Source organism: Bicyclus anynana, chromosome 2 (genome assembly GCF_947172395.1).
Source record: "Bicyclus anynana chromosome 2, ilBicAnyn1.1, whole genome shotgun sequence".
Classification (NCBI taxonomy): Eukaryota; Metazoa; Arthropoda; class Insecta; order Lepidoptera; family Nymphalidae; genus Bicyclus; species Bicyclus anynana.
The window spans coordinates 12,466,279-12,484,155 of record NC_069084.1 but is presented as its reverse complement, the minus strand read 5'-3'; the positions used below and the strand labels follow the sequence as shown (position 1 = coordinate 12,484,155).

The 17,877-nt window shown below is 36.2% G+C and overlaps 2 protein-coding genes across 4 annotated transcripts in view; one reads left to right on the top strand and one right to left on the bottom strand.

Annotated features, from left to right (window-relative positions):
* Nucleotides 1-928: 928 nt before the first annotated feature.
* Nucleotides 929-12,853, bottom strand: LOC112045296 (centrosomal protein of 89 kDa). 3 transcript variants are annotated; one of them, XM_024081418.2, is made up of 14 exons: nucleotides 12,697-12,853; nucleotides 12,316-12,402; nucleotides 10,565-10,796; nucleotides 10,034-10,209; nucleotides 9,632-9,869; nucleotides 9,427-9,559; nucleotides 8,832-8,977; nucleotides 6,098-6,199; nucleotides 5,647-5,940; nucleotides 4,715-4,874; nucleotides 3,859-4,026; nucleotides 3,009-3,159; nucleotides 1,926-2,113; nucleotides 929-1,456 (listed from the first exon to the last, which is right to left on the bottom strand). In XM_024081418.2, exons 2-14 carry the CDS (start codon nucleotides 12,346-12,348, stop codon nucleotides 1,303-1,305), a joined length of 2,175 nt encoding a protein of 724 aa, XP_023937186.1. In that variant the 5' UTR covers nucleotides 12,349-12,402; nucleotides 12,697-12,853; the 3' UTR covers nucleotides 929-1,302. The 3 variants fall into 3 exon arrangements, with proteins under 3 accessions (XP_023937186.1, XP_023937187.1, XP_023937189.1); XM_024081419.2 differs by having other exon boundaries at nucleotides 12,703-12,841; XM_024081421.2 differs by lacking the exon at nucleotides 6,098-6,199.
* Nucleotides 12,854-13,947: 1,094 nt separating this feature from the next.
* Nucleotides 13,948-17,877, top strand: part of LOC112045305 (microtubule-actin cross-linking factor 1) — a 301,412-nt gene continuing 297,482 nt past the window's right edge. Inside the window, exon 1 of the mRNA XM_052884590.1 lies at nucleotides 13,948-14,431. Within this exon, the coding sequence (XP_052740550.1) occupies nucleotides 14,329-14,431 (103 nt within the window). The 5' untranslated portion in view covers nucleotides 13,948-14,328. The remainder of the gene's footprint in view (nucleotides 14,432-17,877) is intronic.

Genomic DNA, 17,877 nt, shown 5'->3' with positions numbered 1-17,877 from the left:
TATTTAAGTGATAGTAGTTGGACTAGTTTAACGGATAATAGGGTACAACTCTGTTAATTGTAATGATTAGCTACCAACCTTCTCGTGACTTTGTCTGCCGATAGGTCATGCAGATAGGTCAGGGGCGTAGTTACCGCCGTATCAATCATACGGGGCCGATGGACTACAGGGGCCCCTTACGTGTAAAAGCTAATTAATCCACAATCTCTTTTAATTCCTCGCTTAAGCGTGCGTAGAGAAGTTGCTAAAATCCTACATAGGTTAAGTCTGCTAACATATTTATTTTAAGCGAACATTTTTGTTTTTTTTTGAGAGAAATCTTTACCTTTCATTAATTGGGCCCCCTACTAATTTTGACAGGGTACCTAGCCAGGGACTGAGAAAGGTATATATGGCCCATTGCCCCAGTTAGTTGCTCGCAATCCGCATTGAAGCAGCGTGGTGGATTAGCATGTTAAAACAAATTAACATTTGTTTTTAATAAAGTCAAACGTATTTGTAATAGCCAAGTCTACGTTACAACATTTTGCTATTCATTAATTACTTGTCAACTTTAATATTTTAATTTTAATCTACCAACGTAAATATACAAAACTTAAAGTACCTACCTAGACATTCAAAACTAGCAGAGGCGCCATAATTGGATTCATTCCATTCTAAAATTTACTTCGGGCCGGCGCTGACTCCATTAAGCGACTCTTCGTGTTGTCGTCCTTTTTTGGGTATTACTGTCCACGACACAGTTGATCACTTTACTTCTACAGTGGATCGCTTAAGATGTAGCTTTCTCATGGTAAAAGAATTTTCAAGATCGGTGAAGTCGTTTGTGTTTGTGTGTGTTTAAACACAAACAAAAAAAAATACTTACAATATTTCCTACTATCAAGGAGTTATCAAGGATAACATCAATGTTGATATAGAGAAAAACTTCATTTAAGATATTTATTATAATTATTCTAAAACTACACCATAATGGAGAACAAGGCGTAAAGATAATGTAGCTCTAACAAATACAGAAATTCGTAGTATATAATTATAAAAAACTGGGTATAAGTAATGCAGTATTATAATTTCTTACGAGTACAATAAAAACCTGAAAACTTCCTCCTTTTTGAAGTCGGTTAAAAGGGAAACAATTCTAGCAATTTATTTGAAATAGGTCTATTGTGAAAGGCTTTTCCTGTAAAAGATTTTCTAACCTGTTTCAAATAGAAAATACTTGTGTGATACAAACTGGATTAAAATTAACAATTGTATATATTCAGAGTTTTCTGATTATAACTCTCTATAATTAGTGATTAACTATTTTTTCTTCTTTTCCTTTTCCTGGTAATAACCGCCAGGCCCTGGAACTAGCTTCACGCTGGATTTCTTCTTGTCTTCGTTCTTCGGGGAGGACTTGTCAGAAGAGTCAGAGACGATGCCTTGCAACCGATGTGTGTTGGTTTGGCTTAACCTAAAGCAAAGAAACTGTTTTACAAGCATTTATTTATTGACAACCTACGTCTAATATAGCGAAATGCGAATCCCCAAAGGAAGATTTTTTTTCTGCCTTTGATTCGGAGTCCGGTCCGGGGCATGCACCTCCAACTTTTTGGTTACTTGCATTTTAAGAAATTGAATATCCACGGTCTAGATGTGGTACCTCGTAACTAACAATTTACTCAGTTTGCACGTACGAGCTATCACATCTAGACCGACGATATCACGTGTTTTGAGACACGTGATATCATCGGTCTAGGTCGGTGAAGGAAAAACATCGTGAGGAAACCTGCATACCAGAGAATTTTCTTAATTATCTATGTTTGTGAAGTCAGACAATCTACATTTTAGCCAGTGTGGTGGAGGCCTATCCCATCTCATTCTAAGAGGAGCCTCGTGCTCAACACAGGGAGCCGAATATGGTTAATATTGTTAACCCTTACCTGACTTCCTCAACATCTGCAACCTTGTCGATCAGACTTCTGATGATGCCCTCCTTGTGCTCCAATGCCAGCGAAGCCCTCTCCAGCTCGCGCCGGTACTCCGCCTGCGCATGCGCCGCGCGCCGCTCCTGCTCCACGATACGGCGTTCCAGTTCCTCCAACGACGTGTGCGCTCTGGATTTCACGGCCTGGGACAAATGTGTAAGGCGCGTTCACACATGTTATCCGTGTATACAAAAAGTGTATACCCGTTTTGACGGTTTCGACATTGACCTCATAAAATAACAGGACGCACAATCATGTAGAAAATTTCACTTTAAAACTGGACAATTTAGCTTTGACAGTTTTAGAATTATTGGTAAAGAAAATTATACCTAAGAGCCTTTAAATATAGTCCAATCTATACTTATAATAAATCTGTAGAGAGGTCAATTCTGTACATGAAATATATTTACAAAACAACTATCAGGGGGTGATTAGTGGTCGATACTGATGCCAAAAATGCAATCAGTAAAATTTTTGTCTGTCTGTCTGTCTGTCTGTATGTTCTTTATAGAAACAAAAACTACTCGACGGATTTTAACGAAACTTAGTACAATTATTCTTTATACTCCTGGGCAGGTTATAGTATACTTTTCATCACGCTACGATCAATAGGAGCAGAGCAGTGAAGGAAAATGTTGGGAAAACGGGAGAAATTACTCCATTTTTTAAGCTTCCGTCGCCGTCGCGTGGTAGGGTAGGGGTAGTGGTAGGGTAAGGATAGGGTAGGGGTAGGGTAGGGGTAGGTTAGGGGTAGGATAGGGGTAGCGTAGTAATAGGGTTTCACGCGGACGAAGTCGCGGGCGTCCGCTAGTATTCAATAAAATCCCAAATTCAGAGCAAATTCTACCATAATCAAGTTTAACAATAATTAAAGACGATTTGATTTAAAGTTATTACATATATGACCGTAAATACAACACCGTTTAAAAATTTTCGCCGTTCAAAGGAATAACAGCGGGAAACTAATTCGAAAAACAAAATTGAATGTAATAGATACATTTAATTAAATGATTATATGGATATGGATTGCAATTTTACCTTAATCTCCAATTTGATCCTCTCTAGCGCGTCCAAGGCTTTGCACAATGGTTCATTGTTCTGTATTTTCTTACTCCTGCGTGCGCGGGTGGCTCTGGCGGCGGCTGCGCGCGCTCTGTGACGGAAGACTACTGCTGCTTTACGGTATAACCTGTATTCACAAATTCAGTAAGTTTTAGTGTATCGACACACATGCAAAATATTCCGCGCGAACGTTCGATTGGACACGCTCGTATTGATTTTCTAATTGCCCCTGACACACCAGCCATCAGGAAACATCTTGGGAGGGGTTACGCGACCGAAAGTTCTGCACGCAAAGTTGAAAACGCCATTGCGCCCCGAATGACAGTTCCGCGGCGTCTTGTGTAACACCGACAATAATTCTGTTGCGTTAGTTCTCACCTCAGAATACAGAATTCTGCGCCGAAATGTTCCGCAGATGTGTCGCCATACTTAGCTTATATAGTTGCATAACTTGCATAACAGAGGCTTTTTGAGAAAGTCACGTATGTACCTATGCTATGGGATGGGACATTTATCTAATCATCATTATTATCAGCTTATTTTGACGGCCCACTGAGCTAGACCGCTCTCCTTGAACAGGGATATGGAATTAAACCAGCTTAGGGTTGATTATTTTCTGAATATTTAACGAAAAATATATATTTTGATACGAAAAGTTAAACAAATGATTACCTGTTATTATAATATGTTATAACTCAGAATTAAGAGTTTATGATATATTATATAAAATAAATTGAAATTGTGCTACCAACAGACACTTCTACCTAGGTAGGTACAACCTAAACAGAATATATATAATACCGAACTCATAAAATAATAATTATACCTAACGTTCTTCAGTGCGCTTCGTAATTCTTCTTTAATAACTTCGTGCTGTTGGCAGATTTTGTTATATTTGTCTTCAGTTTTATGCAATTCCTCTTCTAGTTTTTTAATTTGTTCGCTTTTTCGTTCAGACTCCATTCCATATTGATGTTTTAACTCGTCTAGTAATCTAAAATTAACAAAATGAAAAACTTTGGTACATAATTTTCGATGACGGGACGTAAATTTTAATAAATTTTGGTTAAGTTTACATATAGACAACTATTGTTGCATACCTATACATAAAATAAACCAAGAATTTCATTTCAAAAAAAATTAAAAGCATAGGTAAATCTGTTATTTTACATTGTATGTGAAACCGTAAGATAGCAAAAGCCGTTAGATTGTTAATATAATCTTGCGATATTGTAATTTAATGCATTTTTAATGATTCTAATGTATCGAAGTCAAACAGTCGATTTTTAATACACAACACACACATACCACTCACAAACACAAACACATGCACTCTTGTATATTATTAGTTATTTAGTATTAATGATTATTTATATCTAATGTATTAGTCTACTTTAAACGGAAGAGCGGGGCCGCCCGTCACAAGTTACAGTAGTAACACTGCAAACTTAATGGGATGGTTCCAATCACTTTACTACTGCTATGATTAAAAATAATGTACTAATATTTTCAAACATTGTTGAATGTTTTAAATAAATACACAATTTACGACAGGCGTCTATATAGATATAATGAAATAGCGATATTTCCGGTTCGGCGCTAGTGGTTGATTTGTCTTCATGAGATAAAACCGTGGATTACATTTTAGGTCTAACGATTTAATGATATTCAAAGATTGTTACCGTTTACAGTCATCCAACCTCCGTTCATGCAAGTCTGCGGGCACAGTTTTTGTTCTCATAGCGTCGAAATGCGCCATCTTGCCCGCGGACGCTTCTAGTGCTGTTTTCACCGAAAAGTATTCGCGGTGGACAGTTTCGTAGTCTCGCATCATTGCTGCCACTAAAAATCGGTACCAGTCTTTTAAAATCGCTTTGAAATCGATCCATTTTAATACTGACAGAGAAGAGACAGACAGGCTGATACACAAATACAAGGTACAAGGGTCAACAAAACACAATTGATGGACTGCAATGAAATGGAATGGTATGGTCAAATGTAAACGCGAACGAAAGGAATGGGCTATTCACAGTTATACATTGGTTCATAAAAATAGTTATAGAAAATAAAAATAAAACCACGGTTGCATGTCGTGCATATTTTGCACTAAAATACTTCTGAAGCTTAATCTAATAATATAAATATTATAAACGAACGAAAGTTTCTATGGATGTTTGTTACTCTTAACGCTAATGCCGCAACTACTGAATTACTCTGGATTAACACATAGGCTACTTTTAAGGCCGGAAAATCCATGGTTCCCGAGGGATTTGTGAAAAACTAAATTTCACGCAGACGAAGTCGCGGGCGTCTGCTAGTATCTGATAATGTGCTAGTCGATCGGTCAATGGTCTTATACCGAAAAGCATCGACCAACACCTTAAGAAGCTTTCGCTTGACTTCTGGATCAAGGGTCGGATACAGAAGGCAGTTATTCTTGAGATGGCGAGTATTGTAAGGAGGTTTTCACTCTGGACCCACATTTTCAATAGTATTTTGTATTATATTTTACTATCAACGTTAAAAATTAATAAAAGATCAAAGTAAGTAAGTAAGTAAATACTATAATAAGTAAGTAAATACTATAATAGAGAGTCATGTAAAAGTAACTTACTCTTCCCTTCATATAATTCATAAACTTCCTTCAACTTAGATTCTGCCCGTTCTGCTCTTTCCAAAATTGTCGCTTTCTCAATATCACTCGTCTCTCTCTCAACTACAAGTTTTTTATAGTTCTGTCTCACTTGTACCAGTTCTTGTTCCAATGTATTACCCTTTTCTAATAAAGTTTTATTCTCTGCCACAATCTCTTTTGATTTTTTGTTCATATTCTCAAATTGCTTTTCATAGTCAAGTATGAGATTGTCTTTTTCTTGTAAGTTTTCTTGGAATGCATCGAACAGTGGAGCTGCAAAAATTAAAAAATGTTTGAAAACAGTTGAAGAATTTGTACAAAAAATTATTTTGATATTCACTTTGTTATTGTCATCAGACGATGACAAATCTTATTTTATTCTATATTCATTTTCAAGTATTTTAATAAAAAATAAATTAACAAGAATTACCTAATGCTTGGGCACTCAATAATCCAGACAAATCTACGAGTCTTTCTAACCGAGGTGTCCCATCCTCAGTAGCTGATCTAGTATGAATGTCCTCAATACCAGCTAAGCATCAGTAAGAGATATTTAGTACCATAAGGATTTTATTTAAATTCTATCAAAACTATTTATCAGTTTTATTGTGTGATTGCGAGATGTAGCCTAAAGTTTTAGAGAACTTGTTGAAATGATCTTAGCACAGCCCAGTTTTCCACTGAATGAATGAAGAATACATGTTAGATATATTATACACCGCGCTACGTTATTCGTCTTAAACCAAAATCCCACATAATGTACCCAATGTCTATTATCCATCAGTGTTATTAAAAAAAAAAAACAAAGTACAATTCAAGGAGTTACAATTGTAATAAACTTTCAAAAATCGATTATTTTAACACATCCTGTATTTTCAAACATCTACCTACCTCCTCGCCGCAGTCACGTCGGCAGCCCGTCGGTCCCTTTGAGCTTTGAGGTCATTCACTTTAACCTATTTCTTTAAATTAAATTTTATTTTATTTACGGGTGTTAACCCGTACTAGACCTGTGTCGATCGCGATTGATCGAATCTCTGATACCCGATCAGTACTTGTGCGTGAGCGAGTGACGCGGCCGTCAGCGCCTCAAATAATCTGCGAACGATTTTTGTTCACCACACTGAATTGGACTTGTAACAATTATCTGGATCGAATACTCGTCGGTCAGTCGTACAACATCACTCTACAGAATAGCAACCTAAAATCCGATCAGTTCGGAATTTTAACGGCCTTCGTGGCGCAGTGGTGTGCGCGGTGGATTTACAAGACGGAGGTCCTGGGTTCGAACCTCGGTTGGGCCGATTGGGGTTTTGGTCCAGGCCTGGCTGGTGGGAGACTTCGATCGTGGCTCGTTACCACCCTACCGACAAAGACGTACCGCCAAGCCGTGGATTCAAATACTCCCCCTAATAAGTTAGTCCGTTTCCATTTCAGATTGCATAATCACTTACTACACTACCGTCAGGTGAAATTGTAGTCGATGGATAACTTGTAACGAATAAAAAAAGAATTCAAATTCATGTCCTACAAATATTCAGTTTAAGACTCAAGTAACTACATACTTTAAGTCGAGTCGTAACGATACACAAAACACGACCCGAATGATCGAATTATTAAGACCCAACCAATCACCTTGCGTTATAAGAAACGATCGAAAGATACATTTCTTACCTGTACCTATTTTTTGACATTGCCGACAATAGTTACGGGTTAGGCGGCGAGCGGCGTTATCAAAAAGGAAACCGCAAAAGACTAGGGCTTGCTATTTTTTAAAATATCGGATTCTCGATATATCGATAATTTCAAAATAAATTTTTCGGCTAAATGAAAACTTTTAACAATTAAGTATTTATTAAACTTCACTATTTTTTATGTAACTAAATTGACAAGTAAATTAATACGATTAAACATGTTTAAAGTTTTGTCTGAGGGTAAAGTAGTGTATACTATCTGAATACATTACGTTTTACTTATTTCAGTGACATTTTCGATAAAATGCAATTAAATAAACTAAAATATGAAAAACGTAATAAAGTATAAATAAAGTAAAGTAGATTATGTTTGATAATGTTTTAGTTTAAATAATTTGCGAGGGATATAAAAAATTAAAACTTGTTAAAAATATCTAGTATCGATATCTACGTTTCAATATCGAACTATCGATATATCGTCCATAAAAATATTAGTAATGAATACTTATCGCTATTAAGTGAGAATGTCGATATTTTGATATATCGATATTTTATTAACAGCCCTAGTAAAGACACTGCCGCCGACTAGGTGTATCAAAAATAGTAGGTATGTAGGTATTAAACAACAAAATTTCTGAAACTAGGTTAAAGTTCATTAACCTCTTCTTTCCAAACAGAATGAAACAGGATGTTCTGAAGTTTTTTCATCAATTTTAATTTTTTTTTTCGATAGCGTGTGAATGTGCTTCAGCTTATTTTTAATATTACTGTAGAGTTTATCGTAATGGATACATACATGTCGCGGCGGATTATAGACGCGGCCGGTAGCACGGTGTATAAATAAGATTATTGGGGACGATGCATGCGAAAAGCGAATGTGGTAAATGCACAGATGAGAAAATGCCATGAACAGGTAAAATAATTAATTGCTAATTGTAGCATTACTTTCATAGAAACAGCAAGCAGCTGCTGAGTTTCTTGCCGGCTCTTCTCGATAGAAACTCATTGACAGTCTTTACTTTCAAAAGTGATTTTATTGAAGCGTAATCGAAATAAATGAATGTGTTGTGTGACAGATAAAAATGAGTAGGTATTTAAGGAAAGTCTGAAGGTTATGACAGCGTCCAAAAACTTGAGAAGGAAAAGTTAATCATCTAATGGTCAAGATAACCATCAAATCACACATAACTGTTAATACATTAACATACAACATAATTAAGTAGAAGGACAACAGAGGAGAGGAAAACCAAATAAGAGATGATGTAAAAGAGGATGAGGTGTTAAAGAGGTGTATATGATGAGTTGAAGAACGATAGAAGTGAATTGAAGAAGACAATATGTAGTGCAGACCCTACATAGAGTGGAATAAGGATCGATAACAACATTTTCTTTGTTATGGCTCTAACGCAAAAACTAGATTACCTACACTTTAGTAACATTAAAAATGTATTCAAGCTTTTATACATTTACCTTGTTTCTGTCCTAAGCTAGCTGTTATTAAAGAATCAAAGGCGTCATATTTTTCGCAAGGTTTGAATACATCTTTACCACCAGTGCTCAATGTATTCGCATTGCTCCTTAAGCGTTCTTGATATCGAGAAAGTTGAACATTTAATCTGGAATACAGGTATTTTTAATGTGGCACCAAAATACAACAATTTAGGGCGATGAGGCAGAGTTTTTCTTTTTGGCATTGAGCCCACAAGCGTTATGAATTATAATTTTGTACCCCCCTGAATTATGGGTCGTAGCTATCTCTGTATTTTACAGTTATAGCTAAATTCTACAAAACAGAAAAACGTTAGCTGGCGTTTTCCTTTTATATCGTTAAATACAAAGTAAAGTTAAATTACTTAATTAATGTACCATAATCATAAATGCTTACGTGTTACATGTGCGTTAATTGTTTTTCATAAAAGCAGATCATGCCATTTCTCTAAGCATCCCTTAAAAAGTTAAAGGAAGGCATGCCCCCTGGTCAGGTAAGGAACCTGATTGATTAATTGACTCTTTAATTACAGCAATAAATGTGGAACAGGTGTATGATTAAGATTGTAATACTAACCTATACAATACATCTTTCATAGCTTGCATATCTTTTTGTAATCGTGAATTTTGTTCCTTTGTCTGATTAAGTACGATTTGTCGACTGCTACAGTTCATGCAAACTTCAACCAGAGGTATTGTGGTAGAGATATCTGAGAAAAAGATACTTTGTGAATTGATATAATTCAATTCTGCACACAATGGATTACTCATATTACTTATACCTTTGTTCGGCATGTCATAGTGCTTAACCTTCTCCTCCAATTTTTCACACCTTTTCTCCAACTCTACATTCCTTTCTCTCTCCTCTCGTATAACTGCCTTGCACTCCTCCACATAGCTTGCTAATGTAGTGTATTCGCCTTTGAGGCGATCATTGTCGCTAGCAAACAGTCTGTTGTACTCCAGTACTGTTTTCAGCTTCTCCCTTAGTTTACTTATTTGAGATTCTTTTTCAGATATCTAAAAAAATTTAATATTACAGTAAATTTAAAATTTGTATACTTAAAGTCTGAAGCAATTTTTAGAGATAAGTACAAGAGAAAAAGATATTTTTATCAAAAGGATTTATTTTATCAAAAAATGTGGACAAATTATGTTCATTGGTTAAACAAATGCATACTTACTATGATAACATTTTCTTCACACCTATCCATCAGCGCAGTGACCAAACTTTCATATTTTTTTGTAAGCTTTCTTTTTTGCTCTCTAAGCAAGGACTTTCCTTCTTTACTGCCTCTAGGAGAGACAACAGCAATACCTTGAATGTTTCTCTTTCGAGGAGGCTTGGCAGGCTTGCCCACTAAAATAAAAATAGCAAACAGTAAATTCAGAGACTACTTGAGCAGTACCAGAGTCACAAGCCTCTGGAACTGCTCAAGGTAGTCTCTTCCATTCTAGGGTTTGATTTGGTTACAGTTAGATTTGACATTAAAGTTGTCCTGACAAATATTGTGAACCCTTGTTCAATATTGGTTTTCTTATTTTGTTAAATTCACTTTTGAAGCTTCTGCTAACAATATATTGTTAAAATTTCAACTGGATATTAATACCAATTGTAGATAAAACCAATGTTACAAATGGTCAGACAGACAGCCATCTACAATATTTACTTTTAAAGGTTTTAGTATGAATGAATAAAATAAACTGAGTATTACCAACATCTCTTGGATCTTCATATAAGGGATTACAGTCACTATCTTTGTGTTCCAGCATTATGGACTCAGTTCTCTGCATCACAGTGTTGAGAATGTCTTGTCTCATAGAATCTCTTAGTTCCACAGAGCTTATGTCAAAGTGCTTATGACATGCAGTGAAGTTACCTGTGAAGTTTAACTTGTGCTGGCTTAACTTAGGTGAGTGTCTCTTGTTGACTCCACTGTATGTTGGCTGGAAATAAATAAATACTTAAATATACTTAAACAATACACAAGCATACTAATTATAGTCTATAGTCGGAGGATTAATTCCAGTCAGTAAAATGGCAAGTGCAACTGTCACTGAAATGATGTTTTACTAGTAAAATGACATTTCAGTGACAGTTGCACTTGTAATTTTACTGACTGGAATTAATCCTCCAAAGATTATAATTTTAGCATAGAAGTCTCTATTTTCCTTTGGCATCGCACCACGCTCATAGAGCTAGACCTTGGTAAGGTAGGGAAGGTATAGGGTAGGGTACAGGTAGGGTAGGGGTTGTGTAAGGGTAGGGTAGGGTAGGGGAGTGTATGCCTAGGTTAGGGGTAGGGCCTACCCCTATCCTAGGGGTAGGGAAAGGGAAGATTACGGGTAGGGTAGGGTACGGGTAGGGTAGGGTACGGGTAGGGTAGGGGTAGGATACAGTTAGGGTACGGGTTGGGTAGGAGTAGGGTAGAGGTAGGAGATCGTTACTGAAGCCTATTTTCTATTTTTTGTCTGTCTGTTTGCCTTTTTTTTGACCGGGCATCACGCTGAAACTACAGAATGAATTCAAATGATACTTAAGACGATTTGAGACCATAATACGTAGAAGGATAATAGGATACTTTTTGTCGCGAAAACAAAATCAGAAATGGGTGAAGTAGGGGTAGAAAGTTTGTACGGAAAGTCCTCAATTTTTCTAGGTACATTTGTAAATGTAAAATGATAAGTGGACTATTTATTAGGTATAAGTTATAAAACTTGCAAAATAGAATGTGAAATAGGGGTTGAAAGTTGACATCGATTTTTACGCGGACGAAGTCGCGAGCGTTCGCTAGTCTATAGTATAAAATTATCATTGACTGGATTTAATAATCACACAATAATGGGTACTAAGATAGCTGATTTTATCACAAATATTTTTCAGTTATGGGGATTAAACTTAAATGTTAATAATAATAATTTCAAGGGTTGGATACAGAAAGCACTTATCTTTTTTTTTATTGTTTACAAGTTAGACCTTGACTACATACAATCTCACCTGATGGTAAGTTATGATCCAATCTAAGATGGAAGAGGGCTAACTTGTTAGGAGGAGCATGAAAATCCACACCCCTTACGGTTTCTACATGACATCATACCAGAAGGCTAAATCGCTTTGTGGTATGTCTTTGCCGGAGCCATGGCTGAAGCCTCCAACCAGCCAATCCTTGATAGTTGATACTGTGCATATTGTGAGGAAGTTTCACACTCTAGAGCACTGACTACCAGTTGCTGGAGTACACAAAAGCTTTGTGGAGCTTTTGTGTGCTCAAGCAGAGGCAGAGACTTTTTCAAATTTTAAATTAAATGTGATTTTAATATTTATTGAAGACCCTACCAGTATTAGTTATTATTATCAACAAGCAACATAGACAATATTTTATCCCTATAAATCTGTGCGATAACTGGAACTACAGGTGAAATAAAGTAAGATACAGTTTATAAAAAGAAAATATCTCACACTCACTGTAAGTAAACTCTTCCTTAGACCAGGATACATAGTCAACTCCCATTCTGAATTACAGAAGTTAAAAGCATTATCATCATTGAAAACCTGAAAAGAAGTATTACTTTTTAATAAGAAATAATATGTGAACAATTAATTCCTCTCTTTGTAGACTACAAAAATATTAGCAACACTCATTGTAAAAACTTAAGATTTACAGGTAAGTACTTGCGATGAGAAAAAAATCCAAAAACATTCAGGTCACAAAGTAACCGACAATATAGGTCAGCAGTAGCTATCATTCAATACTTAACGCAACTATTGATAAAACAGCATGAAAATAGGACAACACCAATTTAAGAAATGTAACACTCTAAAAAATATAACTTTTCAAATGTTTACCCTTACTGACTATGGCTGAGCCAATAGTAATATTTGTGTAATATAATATAACGAAGGTAAGTTCCTATTAGTTTTATTAGATTCCACCAAACACTATTTTACAATCAAATCAATCATCACCATGAATTCAAAAACGTAAACAAAACAAGAAGTCAAGTGTCACTGTCAGTGTGACACTGCGTTTGCGTTACCATGGCTACGTAATAAGTATGCCCAGGAGAGAAAATAAATATTTTATAGGAGATTTGTAAGATAGGTTAACGTCATAAATAAAATAGTTATCGTACTTATAATATGTATACATGTAGAATAAGAACTTTTATGGTGCTTACTGGTTACTGCTTTCAAACAAACCACGTAACCTTACTTATCGTGCAGCGCAGGTGATGTGAGGAGTGAGGACTGACTGGTAATTCCATTCCTAATAGATATTAATCTATACTTATAAAATCCTAATAGGTAAACATTATTCTTTGTGAGAGGAGACTCGAGCTTAGCAGTGAGCCGAGTATGGGTTGATAATGATGAATGATGATGATTATTCTATAAACTCCTGGACAGGTTATAGTTATACTTTTCATCACGTTACGATCAATAGGAGCAGAGCAGTGAAGGGAAATGTTGAGAAAACGGAAGAAGTTACTCCATTTTTACAGCGATACTACAACTACCGTAAGGGTTGGATTATAGATGTCTGAGGGCGGACGAAGTCGCGGGCATCCACTAGTGATGAAATAATATTTGATATAATTTTTTTACGCCTTTGCTCATAAACATTTCTTAAATATTACATAACAGCAACACGAAAATAATAAAACGTCCCAAATTCGAACTTCCGTATTGGAGAAGTACAAAAGAAGACGTATGCGATATGCCTTCTCGTTACACGTGTAAGTTGTACAGATATATTCCATTCTTAAGTTTATTTATATTATTGTCATTTTAATAAAACTTTTTATTTTAGTGGAGTTGGTAGAATCTTACTAAATACCGCCTGGTCATACAGACCAGACACCTGTATGATTTTATTTACGTCTTAGTGCGTTGATTTTTGTAGAGATGGCAGCACTTGATTTAGAGATACTTACACGTATAAATGAAAAGTAATTCAAATTCTCAAGGCGACCGTGTAGATTATGACTTTCTCATTTTCCCGCATAATGTACAGCGTGAGCGTGCGCGGAAACAGCTGAGCGACAGTGGCGACATTTTGGTGTCATTGTGAATTAAATTAAACAGTCGCATCATGTCTGCCCGCCGGTTCGGTGTATGACGTTTGGTGATAATAATAACCTAAAATATAAGTTATTCCGTCCTTCCGGATTTGGTTAAATTTTTTTAGTTAATTTTACACAATTATTAAGTTCTTGTGTCAAGTTAAAGTGGTTGTTGTGAATATTCAGAGTTCTCAAAACCGAGATACGCTACGCCGTATCTTTACTGAGTTTTGTACAGCGTTTATCGATTTTCATTTTACAATGAGCGTAACGTTTTGTTTACTTAATATTCGAGTGTAACGTTGTCTCTGAAGTTTTTGCAATGTGCTCTATTCAGCCCTAGTGTTGTGCGGTGGGATTCATTCAATTATGTGCGAGAGTTCGGGCGAAGCTGCGTGTTTTGGATGACAAAAACATGGAATTCGAGAACGATTTCAGCTTGAAAGAATGGGCGAAGGACAAGCCTTTGTCCATTCTCCAGCTGGACCCGGCAGATCGAGCAGTTTTAAGGATAGCAGGTGGGTAATTCCCGAACTATCTATTTCAATAGCAACCCTTGCGGAAGTCGTAGATTCCGCGTAGGTATATTAATCATGAATGTTATCATTATATTATAACGATATTGAGGACAGTTTTTATTGTAATTCTCGGAAAAAAATGATAAAACTGTTATAATAAACACAGGCCTCTTGATCAAGTACCTACCTCTTAGATAGTTTTTAGGTACCTACCTATTTTATTAGCGCGATTAATTCACTAGCGACCTCGCATAGATTTCATTTCGCTTTCTAGTGATAATAAGTGCTGATAATAAGACTATGACTAAAGTACCTATCTATCTATTTAAAATAGTAGACCAAGTTCATCCATAGATACGATATTCACATTTTATTTCCTTGCTAAAAATATTTTTTATACATAGGAAAGTAAGTTGGTATATGGTATGTCCAATACCCTATACTTTTATTATAATTAAATTGATAACAAATAGATATATGGTACCTAATACTTACTTATCTACCCATTATAAGTACGTAGTGTTAGTAACTTAGCTTACTTAATTGCAGCACAATTTTGGTAGGTAATTTTACGTAATTTTATTTACCTCGTTATGGTTGACTGGCCTCTTCAATGACCGCTATAAGTAGGTAAGTACCTATTTAGATAATTAATTTCTAAATTAATAGCTGTTGTCTACGACTGCGTCAGAGCAATGATATATACTGCGTCCATGGCCCATGTTCGTCTATTTACCGTGAGAAATGATCAACTTCACTACATATACTTACAACTGCCAAAAATGGTCAAAATTTTTTCAGTAACTATGAAAGGTAAGTATATTATATCCGACTACGAGTGGATTTATAATATTAAAGGGATATACCTAGTATAAACCCGAAATACCTATGTAAATAATATTTGTCAGTTCCCGTCTAATGCACTTTGAGCATGATTAATGCAAACTTGCTAGTGCTACGTTTAGAGTAACCTAAAAGCCACTAGAATAACAAGGTAGGTACCTACCTACCCTACATTTGCTTATTTTTTTACAATATGATTTTATGTTAACCTATTTTGGTTAGGTAGGATATTACCTATGGTAAAATGAACCACCAAATTGGCTTAAGTTATTAAAGTTAACGTACTAGGTATACGTGATCCTATTATTATAAAAATATTTTATAATCGTATTAGATAGGTTAACGTGTGGGTGCCATCCCCAGAACAAAGTTTGGAGGTCAGTATGCGAAAATCTTTTCTGCCTTCCACAGCTTCAGAGTTTAGACCACACAACTAAAGTAAAACTTCTCTATCTTACTCCTTTAGTAACGTACGAAATCTCTACGATATCTCCCTCTCAACGTGCGTAAAGAAGTTTTTCTTCAAAAATCCACATTATGCGGTCGACGGGGGAACTGGTGTGTAATCGTGCGTGCGGGGATGTGAGGTGCATCAGTCGTGGGTTCTTCATTCAACGCCCCCCGGCCCGCGCGGACCATCAGGAGTGTTACGAACGAAGTTGCCAAGCTATAGTAAATCTACCTAACAGCAAAGATTTTATTCTGTTAGATATGTAACTAGCGCGTCGAAACTGAGGCGTAAAAAGGTGGCTGATTGTCTTAATTTAATTTAGTCGCATACCTACCTAGTAAACAACGAAAGTTATTTGAACAAATATATATTTTTTTTTTACATTGTATAGGCTAGCGCTTGGCAGCAATCATGCTTCATAGTAAGCGATGATGCAGCCTATGGTGGAACGGTAGAAGATGGCTATTCACTCTTGACTTGAATATACCTATGTTGTAGAAGGTAGGGAAAACGGAAGCTGGAAGGGCATTCCATAATTTCGCAGTGCGGATCAGGAACGAAGAACCGAAACGCTTCGTACGTACGTACCTAAATATTGTCTACAATATCGAGTTGTGTGTGCAGGAAGTGAAAAAACTATTATACGTACCTACTCATAATGTAAGTAAACATATAATTGTGCATGTGCGCGCTCAGTGTAGTAGCTAAATTCGGATCATTTTTTGCGGCGATTTGTAGGCACGTAACATATCTAATAGTATAAAATCGTTGCCTGGCAGTGTGATTGTATGACATTGTGATTGTAACCCCTCCGGTGTTTCCAATTAAATATGTATCAATATTCGCATTACGTTAGTTACCCAGGTTCAATGCTAAATCGATTGGAGCTCGGGTTTTCCGAGAAAACGACACTCGTGTTTGTAGAAAACGGCACTTTTTGTTTGAAAAATGATGCAATGTTTTGACTAATGTTGATTAAATGGAAATTATTTTAAGGTATTTCTAGCCCTTGACTTGCTGAGTTTGAAACTAAACGCATAAAAACGTAAATTAGCATTCTAAAATAATAGTACGTATTATGAACGTCACACAGACATCTGTCCCCCGCACCATGCTACAGCGCACGGACAATAGTGCAAAAAATTTTCCATTTTGTACAATTTGCATGTCCAGTGCATACTCTGTTTAGAAAGCTTGTGCACGCCACTGATTGTATTGTACGTAAGGGTAAGATTGTATTGTAGCCAGACAACTGCGTCTTTGGCTCCTATGAGGCTCCTGATCACGTAGTCCTGGGTTCGATATAGCTATCAGCTGTATTATCCGTCAAATAGTTATTAAAAACTATACCTAGGAACAAATCTTAACTTTTCCATGACGTTTCACGTGATTTCCTTGGCTAAGTAAATTATTCCTTATAATAGGAGAGTGCGTCAAAAGACCGCATTGATTTTACTCCCACGCATTTCGCTCACACGTCGTCTAGTGTTGGAAGTGGAGTAAGAGTAGTTCATTCTCGGACTCATCACCGAGGAGTGGTGGTTCGATCCCCGCCCCGTTGGTCTATTGTCGTACCCATTTCTAATACAGTCTTTCCCGACTAGTTCGAGGAGATTGTGAATATTGGTCATATTTAAAAGGTCAAATATTCTTAAAAAAATCCATACAATCTATATTAATATTATAAATGTGAATGTAGGGATGTTTGTTACGCATTTCACGCAAAAACTACCTACTCAACCGATCCTAATTAAACTTCGTACTTATTCATATTTTTGTAGGTATTAGAAGTGATATAGGATAGGATAGGGAAGTTCGTTTTGTTATGCTTTCACGCTTAAACCACTAAACCTATTTTGAAATGGTATCACCAATAGAAAGCTACATTATCAGCGAGTAAAATGGGCTATATTTCATCCTCGTATTCCCACGGGAACGGAAACTATACTGGTGAATCCACGGATGTAAAATGGGCTATATTTTATTACCGTATTTGCACGGGAACGGAAACTATACTGGTGAAACCACGGGGGTAAAATGGGCTATATTTTATTCTCGTATTTCCACGGGAACGGAAACTATACTGGTGAAACCACGGGGGTAAAATGGGCTATATTTTATCACCGTATTTGCACGGATACGGGAACTTCGC

What these genes read in the sequence shown, in the direction of transcription:
- LOC112045296 (XM_024081418.2), bottom strand. Translation starts at nt 12,348, where the DNA reads ATGTATCCTGGTCTAAGGAAGAGTTTACTTACA. An exon ending in ATGAAAGATGTATTGTATAG is followed by an intron (nt 8,978 to 9,426) that starts GTTAGTATTACA and finishes CCTGTATTCCAG; the next exon opens with ATTAAATGTTCAACTTTCTC. An exon ending in TGAATTATATGAAGGGAAGA is followed by an intron (nt 4,875 to 5,646) that starts GTAAGTTACTTT and finishes ACCGATTTTTAG; the next exon opens with TGGCAGCAATGATGCGAGAC.